The sequence below is a fragment of the Podarcis gaigeae genome (genome assembly GCF_964106915.1).
Source record: "Podarcis gaigeae genome assembly, chromosome: 8".
Taxonomy (NCBI): domain Eukaryota; kingdom Metazoa; phylum Chordata; class Lepidosauria; order Squamata; family Lacertidae; genus Podarcis; species Podarcis gaigeae.
The window spans coordinates 19,696,896-19,714,551 of record NC_139684.1 but is presented as its reverse complement, the minus strand read 5'-3'; the positions used below and the strand labels follow the sequence as shown (position 1 = coordinate 19,714,551).

Sequence of the window (17,656 nt, the reverse complement as noted above, 5' to 3'; positions counted from 1 at the left end):
AGGAGCCTGGTAACAAAAGCCCCCTCTTGGAGTGTCTTCCCAATTGCCTTTTCTTAAACTAATTATAGTGAGATTTTTTTAAAAAATAGAGTCCCAAAGTGTTTCTTATTTTGCGATATTATTTTGTTCTCTCCGCATTTTGGGGAGAAACAAAACTTCTTCCCCGTTTGAGAGAGGGCTTGATTCGCCCCACTCCGCAGGCAGCTTCTTAGGCAGCCCAAATTGGTGTCATTGAAGAAATAGGGCGCTTTCACGAGGGCCTAGAGCTATCCGTGTCTCGGCTTGATTGCGTTTTTTTTCCGGCCACAAATGGACACACCGCCAGCTGGGTAGGAGGAGCCGAGATTCCGCGGTGATTCTCTTTAGGGATAGGAGGGAAATTCCCACCTGTGAACAAAAACGTCCAATCTCCTTTGTGATTAAAAATAATGTATTATTATTTTCGAGAAATATGGTGAATGTGTGTGTGCTGTTGTTGTTTAAATGCAGCGTTGCTTCCAACCCACCAGCCCCTTTTAAGGTTTAAAGGCTTCCTTCAAAAAACAGAATTTCCCCCTTTGATTAATATTATTATTTTGCAATTGACTTCGTTGCATTGATCTCTCCCAAGTCTAAAACACCTGAGAGCAGACTTGACGGGATCTCTCATCAGCGCAAGGTGGTACAACTCAAAAGTTAAGGCATCTTGGATTCAAGACCTCTGAGTGTATGCAGAATACGGCACCTTCCTCACATTTTAAGGGACCAAGGGCGGATTGCCCCTGCTCATGTACAGAGGTTGCTTCCTCTTTTGAACTGTCATATGTCTAGAGCAGTCTTTCCCAACCTTGGGTCTTCAGATGTTGTGCTGCATCTTCCATCCTCCATGGACATCCCCAAATCAGGAGAATCCCAGACCCAGAGATTTCAGGGCCCAAATCTGAGACCTAGGGTGATGTCACAGGGGTGGGCCTGGGAGACAGCGATTAATTGGGACAGAGAAATAGAGGAGGGCAAACCATCCCACAGACCATCTGAGCTATAATTTGCTGCCAGCTCCAGCTGGGCTGAAACTTGCAGGCCACATACAGTCTTCTTTGTGTAATATAGGCACTCTCGCCCACTTGCAGGTTCAAGGCCTCCACCTGCATTCTTGTACAGTGGTACCTCGGGTTACATACGCTTCAGGTTACAGACTCCACTAACCCAGAAATAGTACCTCGGGTTAAGAACTTTGCTTCAGGATGAGAACAGAAATCGTGCTCCGGCGGCGCGGCGGCAGCAGGAGGCCCCATTAGCTAAAGTGGTGCTTTAGGTTAAGAACAGTTTCAGGTTAAGAACGGACCTCTGGAACGAATTAAGTACTTAACCCGAGGTACCACTGTAAGTCGCTTTGAGATTTCAGCATGTGTGGAAGGCACACTGAAATCTAAGAAACAAGAATGGCTGAATTCGATTTGCAGCTGTTGAGGAACAGGGCATAAATTATGCAAAAACAGCAAATATTCAGGATGGATCAGAATCTATCCTGAATATTTTGTGTTTTGCATAATTTATGCCGGGGGAGTGCAACATTGTATACGGTAATTTATGCAGTGCAGAATTGAGAATCTGAATTTCTCGATGTGGAGTACGCACAAGGGTAATGCTTAGAGAATCAAGGATGAACCTGTGGTTCAAATCCACACTCAATCATGAAGTTCACTGAGTGATCATGGGCTATTCAGTGTCACGTAGTAACCTACTTCACAGGGTCCTGTTGTTGTAAGCAAAGTCACTTGGATAATACAAAGAGTCCATAGGGAAAAGAAACCCTGATAACACTTTACTGAAGAAACTGAACATAAACAGTGTATAATTCAGGCGAAATTAACAGAGAGGTTTTTGCCTTTCACACTATAGGCTTTGCACATAGCAGGGAGGCATAGAACCAACTATACAGAGGGAAATCTCCAGAACTATGTAGCCAGTTGGCACACATGCTACCTCACTAGAGATCACACCACTCTTCCTGATTGCTAAGCAGTGCCTCCCCACCTGTTTTCCCTCTTGGCTGGTTGACTTTAACGTAACAGAATTAACCCTTAAATTACAAACTGAATGATCCTTGCTGTTGCACTTCCAACAGTTGTGAGGTTAAAATGAGATGAGGGGGGATAATGGATGTGTTGTCCCCCCAGCAGGATAAAAACTGTGGCAAATAAATGAAAACAAAAAGTTCTGGTACCAATCTACTCCTGGTCAAGATGCACTCAGATTAATACACTAGTGGAAGAAATCTAATTTCCTGGCAACATTTGGGTCTGATTTCCACAAGGCCTGTGCTACTTTCAAGAAGAAAAACCTATTCATCCCCAAAGGTTCCAATATATCAGCATTTTAAACAGATGTGTTTGATGCAACCTGCCAGAGGACTTATGCAATCGGTTCTGTTTGTGTGTGTCGCTCAGTGCACAGAAAATGTTCCCACAGCTTCTGCTGACGATGTGCGGGAGGATCAGGATTAAACCAGCACATCCAGCACTTTTTATTACTTTTCAGCCACCCCAGATTAATTTAATCTGATCTGTGTGTGAGCCGCTCCATTCACAGAGTCCAGGGACGGGCGCGCCCTCTGTGTCCCTTCTGGGCTGCTGAAGTGCTGGGGGGCTTAGGAAGCTCCTGGTTTAGAGCAAGATGACATCTGCCTTCTGCCATGTAGAGCCCTGATGGCCTCGATAGAAGGCATGTCTCACTGGGATGCCCCAAAAGCTTCCCTCTCCGAGTGCGGAACAGCAGGTCAACAAACCACACACAGACAAAGTCATTTCAGAGATTGCAGCAACCACTGCCCACCCTTTCGAGCCTATCTTTGGCATCCTAATGACTAGAAACGTGCTATTTAAAAAGAAACGAAGGAAGGAAAGTGGGCTCCCTACCGTTAAGAGAGACCACATTGCTTCTTTGTGCAGTGTCTTCTGATTGTGAGGAATTGAGCCCAGAGCAATGACTCCTACAACAGGGATCCTACCCCACCTTTCGCTGGGACCAAGGCAATTGCACACCCAGCCTTGGCAGAATTTGCCCAGCGCCAGTGGAGATTGATTGGAAAAAGCCAAACCTACATCTAATAATAATAATAATAATAATAATATCATCAGGACTTTAAACATGGGTAGTTAGAGAAGTTGACTTGAAACATTTGTATATTTCATTATCTCACTTTTCTACTGCATCTTTATGAAGTATAACAATGCAGCGAGGATCTATCATATTCTAGCACATCCCTGTCTGGGGTGGGGGCTATTCCTTTTTTTTTCTACTATGGTAGGCATTTTTGTCTTTTTATATTACAAATATTTTTGTATTTTATATTGTAAACCACCCTGTGATCCTCGAATGAAGGGTGGTATAGAATTTAATTGATAATAATAATAATAATAATAATAATAATAATAATATAGCCAACCTTATAGAGACACAAAAAAACGCCTCCTCCAAGGATAGGCCTTCCCATGTCAAACCAATGGTCCATCTATTACAGTGGCTCCCAGCCTTTTTGGTGTGGTGGCCCTCAAGGCCAGAATTGCTTAGCACCATGACCCATCGATTTATTGCCACAGTTGTAATAAAATCATAGAACTGTAGAGTTGGAAGGGACACCAAAGGTCATTTAGCCTTTACGACATGACAACGAAACAGGAAAATTGCAAGAGGTGCCCATCCTGCTAGTTAGGGATTACAAACAATTATTATTTGGGGTTTACTTACAAAGCCAGCGACCCACTTGCATAGGATTGTGATGCGCTGGTGACCCACAGGTTGAGAAACACTGATCTATCTCAGTACTGCCTGCACTGACTGGTACCCACTTCCCAGAGTTTCAGACAGGGTTCCCCCTCTCTGAGCCCTGCTCAGAGATGCTAGGGAATGAACCTGGGACATCTTGCCTGCAAACCAGGTGCTGTTAAACTGGCCCCTTCCAATCCTTTCAGTCTACCTTGCAGGCTTGTTGTAAGCAGTGCAACAGATTAACCCATGCAAAGTGCTTGGAACCTTCTCAAACACCATACTATACAAATGTCGAGGGCATGGGTCTTGCCAAATGTATTTAACTCCTCTGCTGAAATCAGATGGAGTTAATACGGTAAACTGCAGCAGCAGCATCGTGTTCTAAATCAGCCTGCACCAAGCTGGTTGCCCTCCAGATGTTTTGGGCCACACCTCCTGCCAGCCCCAAACATCTGGCGGGCACCGGGTTGGCAGAGGATGTCCTAAACTGTCCTATTTGCTATGGTCCCGTTTTAACGACATTTATTTTATTTATATATCTGCCCCAGCACTCCACCTGTTCAGGAGCAGAGAATCTGCTTCATATTGCGGCACGCTCAGGCCCAATCCCCAATGGCATTTCTGGGGAAAGGCATCCTGCCCAAAACCCTGGAGAGTGGCTGCCAGTCAGAGCTCAGATGGACAAACGACAACCACTGTGGTGTAGTAGTGGTTTCAGTGCCGGAAGAAGACTCTGGGAGGCCAGAGTTCAAGTCCCACCACTCAGCCCTGGAGCTCACTGGCGGCCACCTCGGAAGCATAGGAGCCAACTCCTAGGGGCCAAGGTCCCTTTGCCCCCATTAAAATGTTTGAGGGGCAGCCCCCTTCAAATTTGATGGGCACTGCCATTCAAATAGTGTGCAAGTGCCATGTCATGTGATTATGCAGGGTGGGGCCATAGCTGTCAACTTTTCCCTTTTCTTGCGAGGAATCCTATTCGGAATAAGGGAATTTCCCTTAAAAAAAGGGGGGAGTTGACAGCTATGGCCCCACCATAGTGGGCACCCCTGCTTGGAAGCCTCACGGCGTATCCTACCTCACAGGGTTGTTGCGGGGATTCAAGGAGGAGGGGTAGAACCATACACATCCCCTTCAGCTCCTTGGAGAGGAAAGGGGGATATGACTGGAGCCATAAAAGAAATAAGCTCTGGATAGCTCGGTTGGTTGGTGGTGCTGATCATGGCAAGTTTGCAGGTGTGATCTCCATGTGGGATAGCGGCATATTCCTGCTGCATCGTCGGGGGCTGGACTAGATGATGCTCAGGGGTCCCTTCCAACTCTATAATTCTATAAGTAAAAAAAAAAAAAGCGCGCTCCAATTCCGTCCTGTGTTCCTCTGCTCTCCAAGGTAATTGGTAGATGCTCCCTGGGTGTGTTGGTGTGTATGTGTGACACAACTCTTTGGCAAGCTCTGCAGCTCGCTCGCTCGCTGGCTCGTTCCCCAGCCAACCCCCCTGACAGCCCAGGAAGGAGAGAGAGAGAGAGGGAGGGAGGGAGAGAGGGAGCCGCGCGCCAAGGCGAGAGCGTGCGCGCCGACGGACTGGCGCTGCCGCCGCTCCTCCTGCGCTCAGCCCGCGCCGCTGGAGGCAAGCAGGGCGCCGGGTGGCGAAGCTGTGCGCGGGGCTCGCTGCCGCAGGAGATGCGCCTCTCCGGATTTTGAGTCGCTTTCTCTTCCACCCCCCTCTCCCAATCCCTAACCCCTACCCCCACCCCTCCAAAAAAGAAGAAGAAGAAGGGGGAAAAAGAAGCCAAGATGACGGTCGAATTCGAGGAGTGCATCAAGGATTCGCCCCGATTCCGGTAAGAAAGAGTCTCGCTGATCTCCGTCTCTCTTTCTTGTTATGGTTGCAAAACGGATCGCGCTGAAATCGCTTCGGATTCAACCGCCGCCCCCCACCCCACCCCGCTCTGGTTCCCCGCCCAAGAACAAGGCGCAGTCTTGATGGGGCTGGACCAGGTCTCCCCTCGGAGCCGGTTTTCTCCATCCTTTCCCCCCCAACCCAAACCGTGACCTGGTTTTGGCGTTTGTACGGGGTGCGTTCGGCGTCGCGGTTTGGAAGCAGGTTGGCGTCACACACACACACACACAGTGACAGGGGTTTGTTGAATTTATTCGTTGTTAAAGGCGGGGAAAGGAAGAAATGGTCGTGGTTGGGTTGGGTTGGGTTGTGCAAGGAGCAAAATGCCTCCTCTCCCCGCGTTCCCCCCTTTTTTTTGAGGGGAAATCTCTCGCCTGCCCTTAGAATGCAGGCGAGAGAGAGATTCAGGTTTGGTCTGTGCAAAAACCGCATGGAAGAATTCAACAGCTTTCATGGAGGATTTCATACACACACATACGCACACACACACGAGTTGCCGTGGAACATAATGGTAGGTTTGGTAGGGAAAAGGGGGACTTGGTTTTCAAGCCACCCCCCTCAACATCTTGATAATGATTTTTTTTTTTTAAGCCTCTAGTCCCTGTAAGATGAGCAGCTGGCTCTGGCAGAGAAAAAGAGAGGGGGGGGAGGGAGGGAAGCCTGTCTAGGACTGCCTGTCTAGGACTGTCTTCTTGCCTTACAAAGGCTCTTCCCCCTCTAATCTCATTAAGGGAGGTGGGAAAGAGACAGAAGGATCCAGTAAGCAGGGGTGATCAAATGGATCCACGGAAAGGCGGTTCTGTCCGATGCAAACAGCTTTGTCCCCCTTAATGAGCCTCATGAGGTCTAGCGGCATTGGTAGTGTTTTGGGAAAAGGAGAATCTAGGATGCAGGCCTGAGGATCCCCTCTACGGAGGATGGGGACTCAATGTCATCCTCTTCTACAAGGAGTGGAAATATGGGATCCCGCCCAGCCTTAAAAACACACACACCAAAAAACTGTGTGTGTGTGTGTGTGTGTGTGTGTGTTTTGTCTGGCTGGGTCCCTCCAATCGCAGAGACTTGAACGCCTGGCATTGTACAAAGGGGCACGCACGCACACACATCCATTCATCCGGAGGGATCTCAGCTGGGCGTGAGAACAGATAAAGGAAAGATGGGTGGTGTCAAGAAGCCTCGTCTAGAAAGGCAAGCCAGAAGACGTCCGGAATGGCAAAAGAAGCAAAACATTATTAATATTATTTTTTAAAAAATAATAATAATAAAGAGAGCGAGAAAACTCATATTGATTAAGTGTGGGGGGGGGTTGTTTCTCCTCCTGCTCCCCAAAGACTTTTTTTTGAGCGACTAAGCGAGGAGGGAAAAGGAGAGAACTCAAGGATGGATGGGGAGACATCAAGGTCATCTGCAGCCAGGCGTGTGTGTCTGAGATGGCGGGGGACAGGGTTATGCCGCAGAGACCACCCACCAGAAAGGATGTGATGGCTCTCGTGTTTGGAGCCGTGGAGATATTGGTCAGTGATACGGGCTTAGAGTGCAGGAATGGAGCATCGCCAGCTGCAGATTTCCTGGAAGGGCAAAGGTATACCTTAAATTAGGGAGGAGAGAGACTGAGAAAGATCTTTGTATGCATCTATGCATTTAATCAGGAGTAGGGAACCTCAGGTCCGGGGGCCAGAAGTGGCCCTTAGGCCTCTCTGTCCGGCCCTCGGAAATCTCCCTCACCCTCACTGGCCCTCCTTGAGTGTTTTTGCCTGGCTGGAATGTGCCCTTGAACTCTGATCCTGCCTTTCTGCTTGCCTAGGGGGGGGATGCAGAGGGTTGTGAGAATATGCGCGTAGAAATTAGTCTCCTGTACAAAGGCATAATTTGCAACTGTTGCTCCACGCACTATTGGCATGTGGCCCCTGGAAGGCTGCCCAGCAGGGAATGTGGCCCTTGGGCTGAAATAAGCTTCCCCCTTGCTGCATGTAATATTTGCTTGTATGCGCATGCTCGCACATGTTTGGACATATAGGTTTATATGCACAAAATGCCATAGGCTGGGCTTGTTGTCGGTCTGAGCAAAGCATCCTCTGGTGGGCTCTCTCCCTGTCCGTCGTAAGTTGCACTGGGCAGCTGAATCAAGACACCCTTTCCATTTCCCACAAGGCCTGTAACCCAAAATCATCCTTGGGTATTCTGGGAAGTTCAAAGTGTGTCTGAATATCACTGTCAAAAGGAAGTATTTCTCCAGGCAGTGCAAAGTATGGAATTTGCTCCCATAGGGGGCAGTGATGGCCGCCAACTAGAATGGTTATAAGAGGATTGGACAAATTCACGATGGAGAAGGCCATCAGCGGCTACTAGCCATGATGGCTGGGTCCTGCCTCTTCTGTCGGAGAGTTGCTGTTGTGCCAAGATCCTGCTTGGGGACTTCCCAAGGAGACATCTAGTTGGCCACCATGAGAACAGGATGTTGGGCTTAGTGGGCCTTTGGCCTGATCCAGCAGGGCTCTTCTGATGTGCCTAGGTCTACTCACAGAGGAAAGATGTCCATGACATCTTCAAACCTGGAATTGCTGGCCCAGGCCCAGACCATAGTGCTAACGGTGCTTATCTGGAGTAAGCCAGGGAGACTTACTTTTGAGTAGACATGGATTGGCCTGCACAACTATCCTGGGCCGTGCTGTCTTTCCTTTGAAGACCTCATCACTGGAGCTGCAAAAACACCAGTCGGTTTACATGGTTTGGCTAATCAATCAGAGCCGCAGAAGCTGATGAAGATTGAGGTTCCATTCCACTTGGCGGAGGCAAATTTTTAATCCGCACAGCTGCAAACAAGAGGTCGGGATATTTTACAACACAGTCTTGTGCATATCCACTTAGGCGCTGCATTTGACAGGGCTTACTCCCGAGTAGGTTGGGTCTAGAAATGCAGCCCTGTTGTAAAAATAGCATTAAAAGAAAACTTAAAAAGTCAACCCATTAGTAATGGTCGTTTATCTTTTAATAAACAAAACCTTGCAAAAAGGTGCTTTAACTGAGGTTTTGGTAATCTGCAAAGTGAATTCAGTCCAATCCAATTTAAATCAATGTGCTATTTCATTGGTTAATTTGTTGCCAGAGAGCTGATTAGTCTATCTGTTTAGCTAAGGCTGTGAAGCTCTGTATACTTTCTTGGGAGCAAGACCGCCCTGCCCCCAATCTGTACCATACACTTAAAGCACTATTTAGCAGCCAAGGCTCCCCCAAAATAATCCTGAGAGTTGATAGGAGACCCCTGTTGCCCTTATAGAGCTACGACTTGCAGAGTAGTTTATAGAGCTACGACTTGCAGAGTAGTTTTACAGTCAATCCCTCTTTCCAGGAAAGTCTGGGAATTGCAGCTCTGTGAAGGGAGTTAGGGGTTTTTGTAACAATTCTCAACACTATTAAACTACAGTTCCCAGGATTCTTCAGTGGAAGCCAGGACTATTAAAGTGTTATGGCACCACTTTACATGTATGGTACAAATGTAAGTGACACTGGACTCAAGGTGGACTTTCTTCTGGGTAAACATGGCTGGACTGTCCAAGTCTCTTCCCCCAACTTTTGGTTGATAATGGTACTCATCAGATTATCATCCACTTCCTGCTGTGGGGCAGAGATGTTGGGAAGACCTGGTGCCAGACCCTCGGTATCCCAGCAGCACCAACCACTGACACTTGCTCTGTATCAGCCTTTGAAAAACCATCTGCAGCCAGAAAGTGCCAATTAAATTTCCTGCAGAGCAGCCTTCCCTAGAATTATCTCCGAGTCCTACTCAGAGTGGACTCATTGAAGTTGACAAAGCTAAATTAGCCATGTACCTCAATCTCAAGAAGTCTATTTTGAATAGGACTAACACTGGGCACAGCCCCATATCTGGTGCTTTCCAGAGGTTTTGGAGTACAGATCCCATCAACTCCAGACACCATGGAAAGTTAAGGGATGCTGGAAGTTGTGGTGAAATATATACGGAGAGAGAGACTGACTGACTGACTACCAGGTTGAGTGCAAAATTTAAATGGAAGTTCCAGGGCCTAACAAGCTGACTAGTGGTCCACCTCACCAGGTGAGGAAGAGGGCCTCTAACATAGCAGCAGACCCACTAAAGCGTGCTTTGCTCAGGGCATCTCCAAACCTACCTGTGGCTCCGACAGCAGGAAAGGTATAGGCAGGTCGTCTACTGTAATGTTCTGCTCCAATGCAGGAGCCCACAGAGAAAGCAACAAGACTGGTCAAAGATTGCTGTACCACAGACAGCTCTGAGTGAGCTTTGTATACCTTGTATACCTCCTTCAAGCAACATTGGCTCTGGCCTATTGCTTCCTAGGAGGCATCTGGTCGGGAAAAGGTGTCCATGAAGGTCCAGGGTCTGGCACACTGGCCTCGCTGTCTTCTGCCATCAGCTCTGAGCCCGGACCTGGCTCCCCAACTCTGTGTCCAGATCACTGCTGGGTACAGAAGTCATGACCTCTACCCGCATTAAAAATCTGTGCTTCATCATGCAACTGACCTAGGAAAAGGGGATTACAGTGGTACCTCAGGTTAAGAACTTAATTCGTCCCGGAGGTCCGTTCTTAACCTGAAACTGTTCTTAACCTGAAGCACCACTTTAGCTAATGGGGCCTCCTGCTGCTGCTGTGCCGCCGCCGTGCAATTTCTGTTCTCACCCTGAAGCAAAGTTCTTAACCTGAGGTACTATTTCTGGGTTAGTGGAGGCTGTAACCTGAAGCATCTGTAACCTGAAGCGTATGTAACACGAGGTACCACTGTACTGGTGTTAGGAAGCATTGCTGCCTCTAGGTGTGGAGGCAGAGCATAGCTATTTGGGCTAGTAACCATTTATATTTTTATCCTCCATGAATTTGTCTACTCCTCTTTTAATGCCTTCCAAGTTGGTGGCCATTTCTCCCTCTTCCAGAAGCAAGTGCCATAGTTTAACTATGCACTGCGTTGAAAAGCCCTTTCTTTTATCTGTCCCGAATCTCCCAACGTTCTGCTTCATTGGGTGATCCTGAGTTCGAATCCTATGAGCTAGGGAGAAAAACACTCTTTTAAAAAAATATTGTTTCCACCCATGCATCATTTTATAAATGTGTATTATATTCTGCCCCTCCCCACCTTGTAAGAATGAGAAAAATTAGGTTGCATCCAAAATTTCTCCTGCTTTCCTGTCTCGGGAGACAACAAAGAAGTGCGTCTTTGGGAGTGAAGTCAAACTGTTGGAAGGCTGCAGTGCTTGCTGCAGCTGTAGAGACTGATATGGGAGAGGCATGCTTTGTTGCAGCTGGGGCAGATGGAGGTGTCCGGTTGTGCTGCTGCAGATGCACTGTAACAGTTCTTCTCTCTGCACTCCTCCCAGTGGTCATTCTTCTTCTGGTCACTGCTATGGATTCATAACTTGGCTGCCTGTCTCCAGGCACTGCGGTTGACTGCAAAGGATTGATTTTGCCAGCCTTCTTCATGTGATGTTCGCGGACATCTTTGTAGCACAGAGTTGGTCTGCCAACGGGTCTGGGGCCTGAAGCCAGCTCCCCATAGAGCACATCCTTGGGGCAACCTACCATCTTCCATTCTGTGGATATGACCAAACTAGCAGGACCTAAGCACAACGAATCCCCGCGATGGGGTGAGCTCCCATTGCTCGGTCCCTGCTCCTGACAACCTAGCAGTTCGAAAGCACGTCAAAGTGCAAGTAGATAAATAGGTACCGCTCTGGTGGGAAGGTAAACGGCATTTCCGTGTGCTGCTCTGGTTCACCAGAAGCGGCTTAGTCATGCTGGCTACATGACCCAGAAGCTGTATGCCGGCTCCCTCGGCCAATAAAGCAAGATGAGCACCGCAACCCCAGAGTCAGTCACGACTGGACCTAATGGTCAGGGGTCCCTTTAAGCACAACAACTTTCCCCACTTCTGACTCCCAGGAGCTTTGAATTCAGCAGTGGAGGTAAAGCATAACCCTAAGAGCTGGTAGTCATTGGTAGCTTTCTCCTCTGTAAGTTGGTTACATCCTCATCTAAGTTGGTGGCCCTCACTGTTGCTCGTGGGAGAAAATTCCATAGTTTAACTCTGTACTTTGTGAAGATCCTCCGTTTGCCAAGTCTAGGCAGTTGGCCAGAGTTTTGATTTCCTTCCGTTCATCCTTGGCTTTTCTCCTCCCTGCCCCCCTCCATCCAAAGCTGCAAACGAGCCCCTGTACACATCGATTAAACGCGGCACACACAAAAAGCCATTTTGATGCACTCGTGCGATTCTGCATGATGTCGGGGATCGCTTGTGGACATCAGTAAGGAGGAGTGGAATAAAAGACCAGAATAAATGGAAGGAAATTCAAACTGCAGTAACCTTTTCTATTTCTGGAATTAGTTCTCGTTGGTGATGGTGGGAAATCTGATTCAGTTTGGATTTAAAAGCAAATCTGCTTCGTTCACACTTTTTTGGCACAATCCATGGGCCAAAATGCAGCTGCCCTTCGAAATCCTCACTTCTCCGGATTTTGCATCACGGTGATGCATACAAAACTGCAGATATTTGTGATGATAAACATACAAAATGCAACATTCTATGGGAAATAACTGCAAAAACGTGTATATTGGACAGAATTGTATACAGATTTCATGGAAGAGACTCGCGTTAAAATGTTGATGAATTCTTAGGAGGGCTTTTAAAAGAAACAAATAAATTGCAAACTGAGTTGGAAATGTGGAGTGCTGAACTTTTATTTATAAACCGCTTGATTGTAAAAGCAAAACCCTGAAAGAGGCTTACAAAAAAGTACACTCCGAAAAATGAGAAACAGAGAGAAACCAAAATTTGTCCATTCCTACTTAGAAATTAGTAATGAAGACCACATCTACACTATGCTTTAAAACACAAATGATACTACTTTAAACAGCCATGGCTCCCCCCAAAGAATCCTGGGAACTGTAGTTTATGAAGGGTGCTGAGAGTGCACAGAGCTTCACTTCCCAGAGTGGTTTAAGAATCAGCTCATCTTCCAAGGGAACTTTGGGAATAGTAGATTTGGCCATAATTTCTGGCTGGGGCTGATGGGAGTTGTAGTTCATCAAGATCTTTCACATCACTGCCCTAATGGTTCAACCAGGGACTCATTGTTATTTTCTATTCTCATTTTGTATTTTTTTGTTGTGAACCACCTGGGATCTTCAGATGAAGTGTGGCATACAAATTTAATGTAGTACTATATAATAATAATAATTTCCACAAGGAACCATGTGCTTCACCACTAGGGATGGGGGAATCAGCCCATTTTGGTTTCTGGTTCTCCCTTAAGTTCCATTTTTCACATTTCCCACCCAAGTTTGCAAATCTCTCTCTCTCTCTCTCTCTCTCTCTCTCTCTCTCTCTCTCTTAATCCTCAAAAAAATCACCAGTAAATTTCCCACATATGGGTGAAATTTTGCACAACAAACACATTTTTGCACAGCCATTTTCCTAAACATAATGACTCTATGTTATTTTCACTAATTTTCATTAATATGCACACTTTACCCCAGTTTATGCATTTCTTTCCTTTTTCTTTTCACACATTCCTTGGCTGGAATTTTGCATTGCAAAATTCAGAGAAGTGCAAATTTCATTTTGCATATTGCTTTTGAAAGTGTGATTTGTGTAGATACGCCTTTATTTATTTATTTATTTATTTATTGTATTTGTGTTCTGCCTTTTCCTCTCCAAGGGGCTCACGGTGGTATACATTGTTCTGCCCATCATCATTTAATCCCCACAACAGCCCTGCAAGGTAGGTTAGTCTGAGAAGCACTAAGTGGCCCAGTGAGCTTCATGGCTGAGTGAGGATTTGAACACTGGTCTTCAAGGTCCTAGTCCGACACTCTAACCACTACACCACACCGGCTCTAAATCAGAACTGTATCATATGTCTCCCACATCCCTTATATACCCACTGCGTTGTGGTCTCTCCCTGCCGACCCAGATTCCCCATCTTACATTTGAAGAAAGTCAGAACATATACTCAGGCAGAACAAAGACTTGGAGCAACAGATCCAGGGAGTTATATGTATTCCTACTATGAACAGGAACCCAAGTGGCCGATTTACCGTAAATAACAGCTAGTGCCTATGGAGGGACGTGGGTGGCGCTGTGGGTTAAACCTCAGAGCCTAGGACTTGCCAATCAGAAGGTTGGTGGTTCGAATCCCCATGACGGGGTGAGCTCCTGTTACTCGGTCCCTGCTTCTGCCAACCTAGCAGTTCGAAAGCATGTCAAAGTGCAAGTAGATAAATAGGTACCACTCTGGCGGAAAGGTAAACGGCGTTTCCGTGCACTGCTCTGGTTCACCAGAAGCGGCTTTGTCATGCTACCCACATGACCCGGAAGCTGTACGCCGGCTCCCTCGGCCAATAAAGCAAGATGAGCGCCGCAACCCCAGAGCCGGCCATGACTGGACCTAATGGTCAGGGGTCCCTTTACCTTTAGTGCCTATTGAGCTGCTCTCAGACTGCATGGTACATTTTCTTTAGGGCCTCACTCAAATGCCTCTGATGGCTTAGCCCAGCCAACAGAGGAGAGCCACGGAGGGGTTGCCCACCAGTGCCTCCATAGCATTATGCCAGAGCAGTGACTTCACTGGCCAGATGTCTCTGTCCCTGTGGCCGTGACCCTTTGCTAGGTGACGTCAAGTTGAATTGTATAGGTCTGCGTGTTTATTTACTTAGTGGCTGAGCACGAGTAGGCTTGGGGCCAAATGCCTTTGCTTGCTGAGAGTGAGGCTGGGCTGTTCATTAGAGTCCTATTGTTGCAAGTACAATCTCCACTGTCCGATTCGTGGCCCAATATTCTCTATCTCTGTTGGTTTTTGCAATGGAGAACCTTTCCCAGTATGAGGCCTGCGTTTCCAAACCCCAGGGGCGTTCTCAACCGCGGGTGTCTGGGCTGTTTGTGGTTACTCAGAAGTGACAGAAACGCACACTCTGCACATTCTCAGAGGCACTGGGACTCCACACATTCCAGCACATTGGAAACAGATGCTGGGCTGGCTCTCGCAGCAAGTGCTGACTGAAAGGGAAATCCCTCAGAATTCAATGACTGCCTAACATTCTTTCTGGGTGATACATCCTTTAATATCTCGTGCAATTAAAGGGGGTGGGGAGAAACAGCAACAAACCATCAAACTCATTCAATCATCTGTGTCACCGATTCAGGTGAAAACACATCCATTTCCTCTTTTAATCGCCCCGCCGAAACAGTACACCTATGATCCCCTTCTCTCATATATATGTCATGATCTGTGGCAAGTCATATCAAGCTGGGTGCTGTGAGTAATTCGTTAAGGAAGAAACGGCGGTATGCTTCTGAATGCCAGCTGTTGGGAATCACGAGTGGGGAGATAGTGCTGTTATGTGTGGGTCCTGCTTGTGGGCTTTCCAGAGGGGCATCTGGTTGGCCATTGTGAAAACAGGATGCTGGACGAGATGGGTCTGATCCAGTAGACTCCTCTTTTGTAGCTCTGGTGAGACCAAATGCAGGCGCCTGTCTGCTGTGTGATTCAGGACTCGTGTCTTGCTGCCTTTCCCATCAGCCTCTGCTGGATGAGGGTCGTTCTTCTGTGTCTCTGAGTCATGCGCAGTTGGACCAGTCAGGGTTGAGATGGACTTGCATCACGAAAAAGAGGCTCATGGCACTGTGTGGAGATGCTTTGAGCTGGTTCTTCAAGACAAGTTGCTACTTGCGTACTTAAGAGTGAAGGGATGTGGGTGGCGCTGTGGGTTAAACCACAGAGCCTAGGACTTGCCGATCAGAAGGTCAGCGGTTCGAATCCCCATGATGGGGTGAGTTCCTAGCAGTTCGAAAGCACATCAAAGTGTAAGTAGATAAATAGGTACCGCTCCGGTGGGAAGGTAAACGGCGTTTGCGTGCACAGCTCTGGTTTGCCAGAAGTGGCTTAGTCATGCTGGCCACATGACCCGGAAGCTGTACACCTGCTCCCTCGACCAATAAAGCGAGATGAGCACCACAACCCCAGAGTCGGCCACAACTGGACCTAATGTTCAGTTGTCCCTTTACCTTTACTTTACTACTTAAGAGTGAAGCAGCTGCTCACCTAAGCTATTCTTTCCTATATCACCTGGGAGACCAGGGTTCAAATCCCCACTGAGGCATGAAGCTCACTGGGTGACGCTGGGCCATTCCCCTTCTCTCAGCCTAACCTACCTAACAGGGTTGTTGTGAAGACGAGATGGAGGAGAAACATGTACACTACCTTGAGCTATTTGGAAGAAGAGGTGGTATATAAATATAATAAATTATAATAATAACAATAGTCTTCAGGTATGGTCAAGGATACTGTTCAGTCTCTAGTGTTTGAAGTAAGGGCACCTCCAGATGGTCCATTTATTGAGCCTCCATCCTTATTTCTTTGCAAGGAGATTAGATAAAGTTTTCTATTTAATGATGTATTTCTGGGGAAGCTAAAGAATGTTGGGTCCAATCATGTAGTAGTCCTGCTTTTTTCCTTATTGCAGAAAGCCTGATATTTTGGGGGAAGCAGGGTTTTTGCATAAGACCTCCCAATCAGCTATCTATACCACAAATTTAGAGCACATGGCTTCCCCAAAGAAACTTGAGAACTGCAGTTTGTTAAGGGTGCTGGCAATTCTCACTAAACTACAATTCCTAGAAGCCATGTGCTTTAAATGTGTGAAGGTGACCAGAATTGTGTGGCCTGAATCTGCCGGGTCGTGATTGGATCCCACCTGAAAACACCAACCGTCTAGGAAAGCCCTACAATTCATCTGCCAGCCCAGCCAGATTCTGCAGGTGGAATTGAGGGTGGGGGCACTATTTTGCTTTCTCCCATTTGCAGCAAAAATGAGGCACCTTCTCTTCCATATGCATCCATATTTTTTTTCAAAGGGAGCCTCTTGAGTTGAGCTGCTGAGTTGGGATATATAATTTGCAAAATTTGACGCTATCAAGCCCGGGCTCAATAGGGACTGGGTGTGGCTCGCTGTACAGAAATTAATGGTCCCTCTCTAGGTGTTTCTATATGCTATCTTTGCCTCGCCTTTTGGAGCAGGCCACACCTACTCCGATTGGAACTTGTCTTTTGACTGGATCTCATTGTAATTTATTCTGCCCTGTGGAATATCCCTTGGGGTTTATTGACCTTTTGGCATTCCCCCTCTGCCTTGGAAAAACATTCCCACTGAGGTTAACAATTCAAGAAGCACACAAAGCAGAGCTATAAAAGCTTTTGCCACAATAAGTTTTTCAAGGTGCTGCAAAGCTCTTTGTTCTTTTCCTTACTGCAAAGACTCAGCAGAATTACCTGTCCTCAGATGATTCTGCTTTACAGCCTTTCTACCTGAGTCATTAGGCTTGGGGCAGGGAGTGTGACCTGCTCCCGAAGCATAGGAATTGGCAAAGCAAGACAGATAGCACACACAGATTTCTAAAAAGGGACAATCACTTCTCAGTTGTAAATGAGCAAGCACCCAGTTCCCTGCTGAGCCCAACTCTGATGACGCCAAACTTTGCAAACTTTGCTTTACACCGGAGTCTCTCTCAGAAATTTTAGTTTGCCATCAAAGTGCAACATCGACACACTGGAATTTGCAGATGGAGTGATCAAGGAACCAAGACCATTCAGAGCTGTGACTCAGACTAGGAACATGATCTGACCTGGTTCATCTAAGGGTAGATCATTTGCACCTTTGGCTGTAAAAGTAAATCTTTCGGATGGTAAAAATGGCAATAGAACGTCCAACTTTAATTCAATGGGTTTTAATTCAGGGTGGGAGGAGTGTGCTGCAGCTCCCGTAAATTTTGGAACCTCCAGTCTGTAGGCTGGTTCCTGTTGTGCACCTTGTAGAGGCATGCATAGTTTGCGCTCAGGTAAACACACCTAATTACCTTGAAAGACCTGTTTGGAGTGCATTTTTCCCCTTCCGCTTGATGCTGTCATCCAGTTGGCACACAGACGCCTTTTGTCGCCTGACTAATGCAGCCACAGTTGTTCCTCA

At 47.1% G+C, this 17,656-nt stretch overlaps 1 protein-coding gene across 4 annotated transcripts in view; it reads left to right on the top strand.

The window, feature by feature from the left end:
• Positions 1-5,332: 5,332 nt before the first annotated feature.
• Positions 5,333-17,656, top strand: part of ACAP3 (ArfGAP with coiled-coil, ankyrin repeat and PH domains 3) — a 146,946-nt gene continuing 134,622 nt past the window's right edge. For 2 of the 4 annotated variants that reach the window (XM_083752551.1, XM_083752550.1), the window contains exon 1: positions 5,333-5,589. In XM_083752551.1, the coding sequence (XP_083608677.1) occupies positions 5,543-5,589 (47 nt within the window). In that variant the 5' untranslated portion in view covers positions 5,333-5,542. The remainder of the gene's footprint in view (positions 5,590-17,656) is intronic. The other 2 variants (XM_083752553.1, XM_083752552.1) reach the window with 1 other exon arrangement.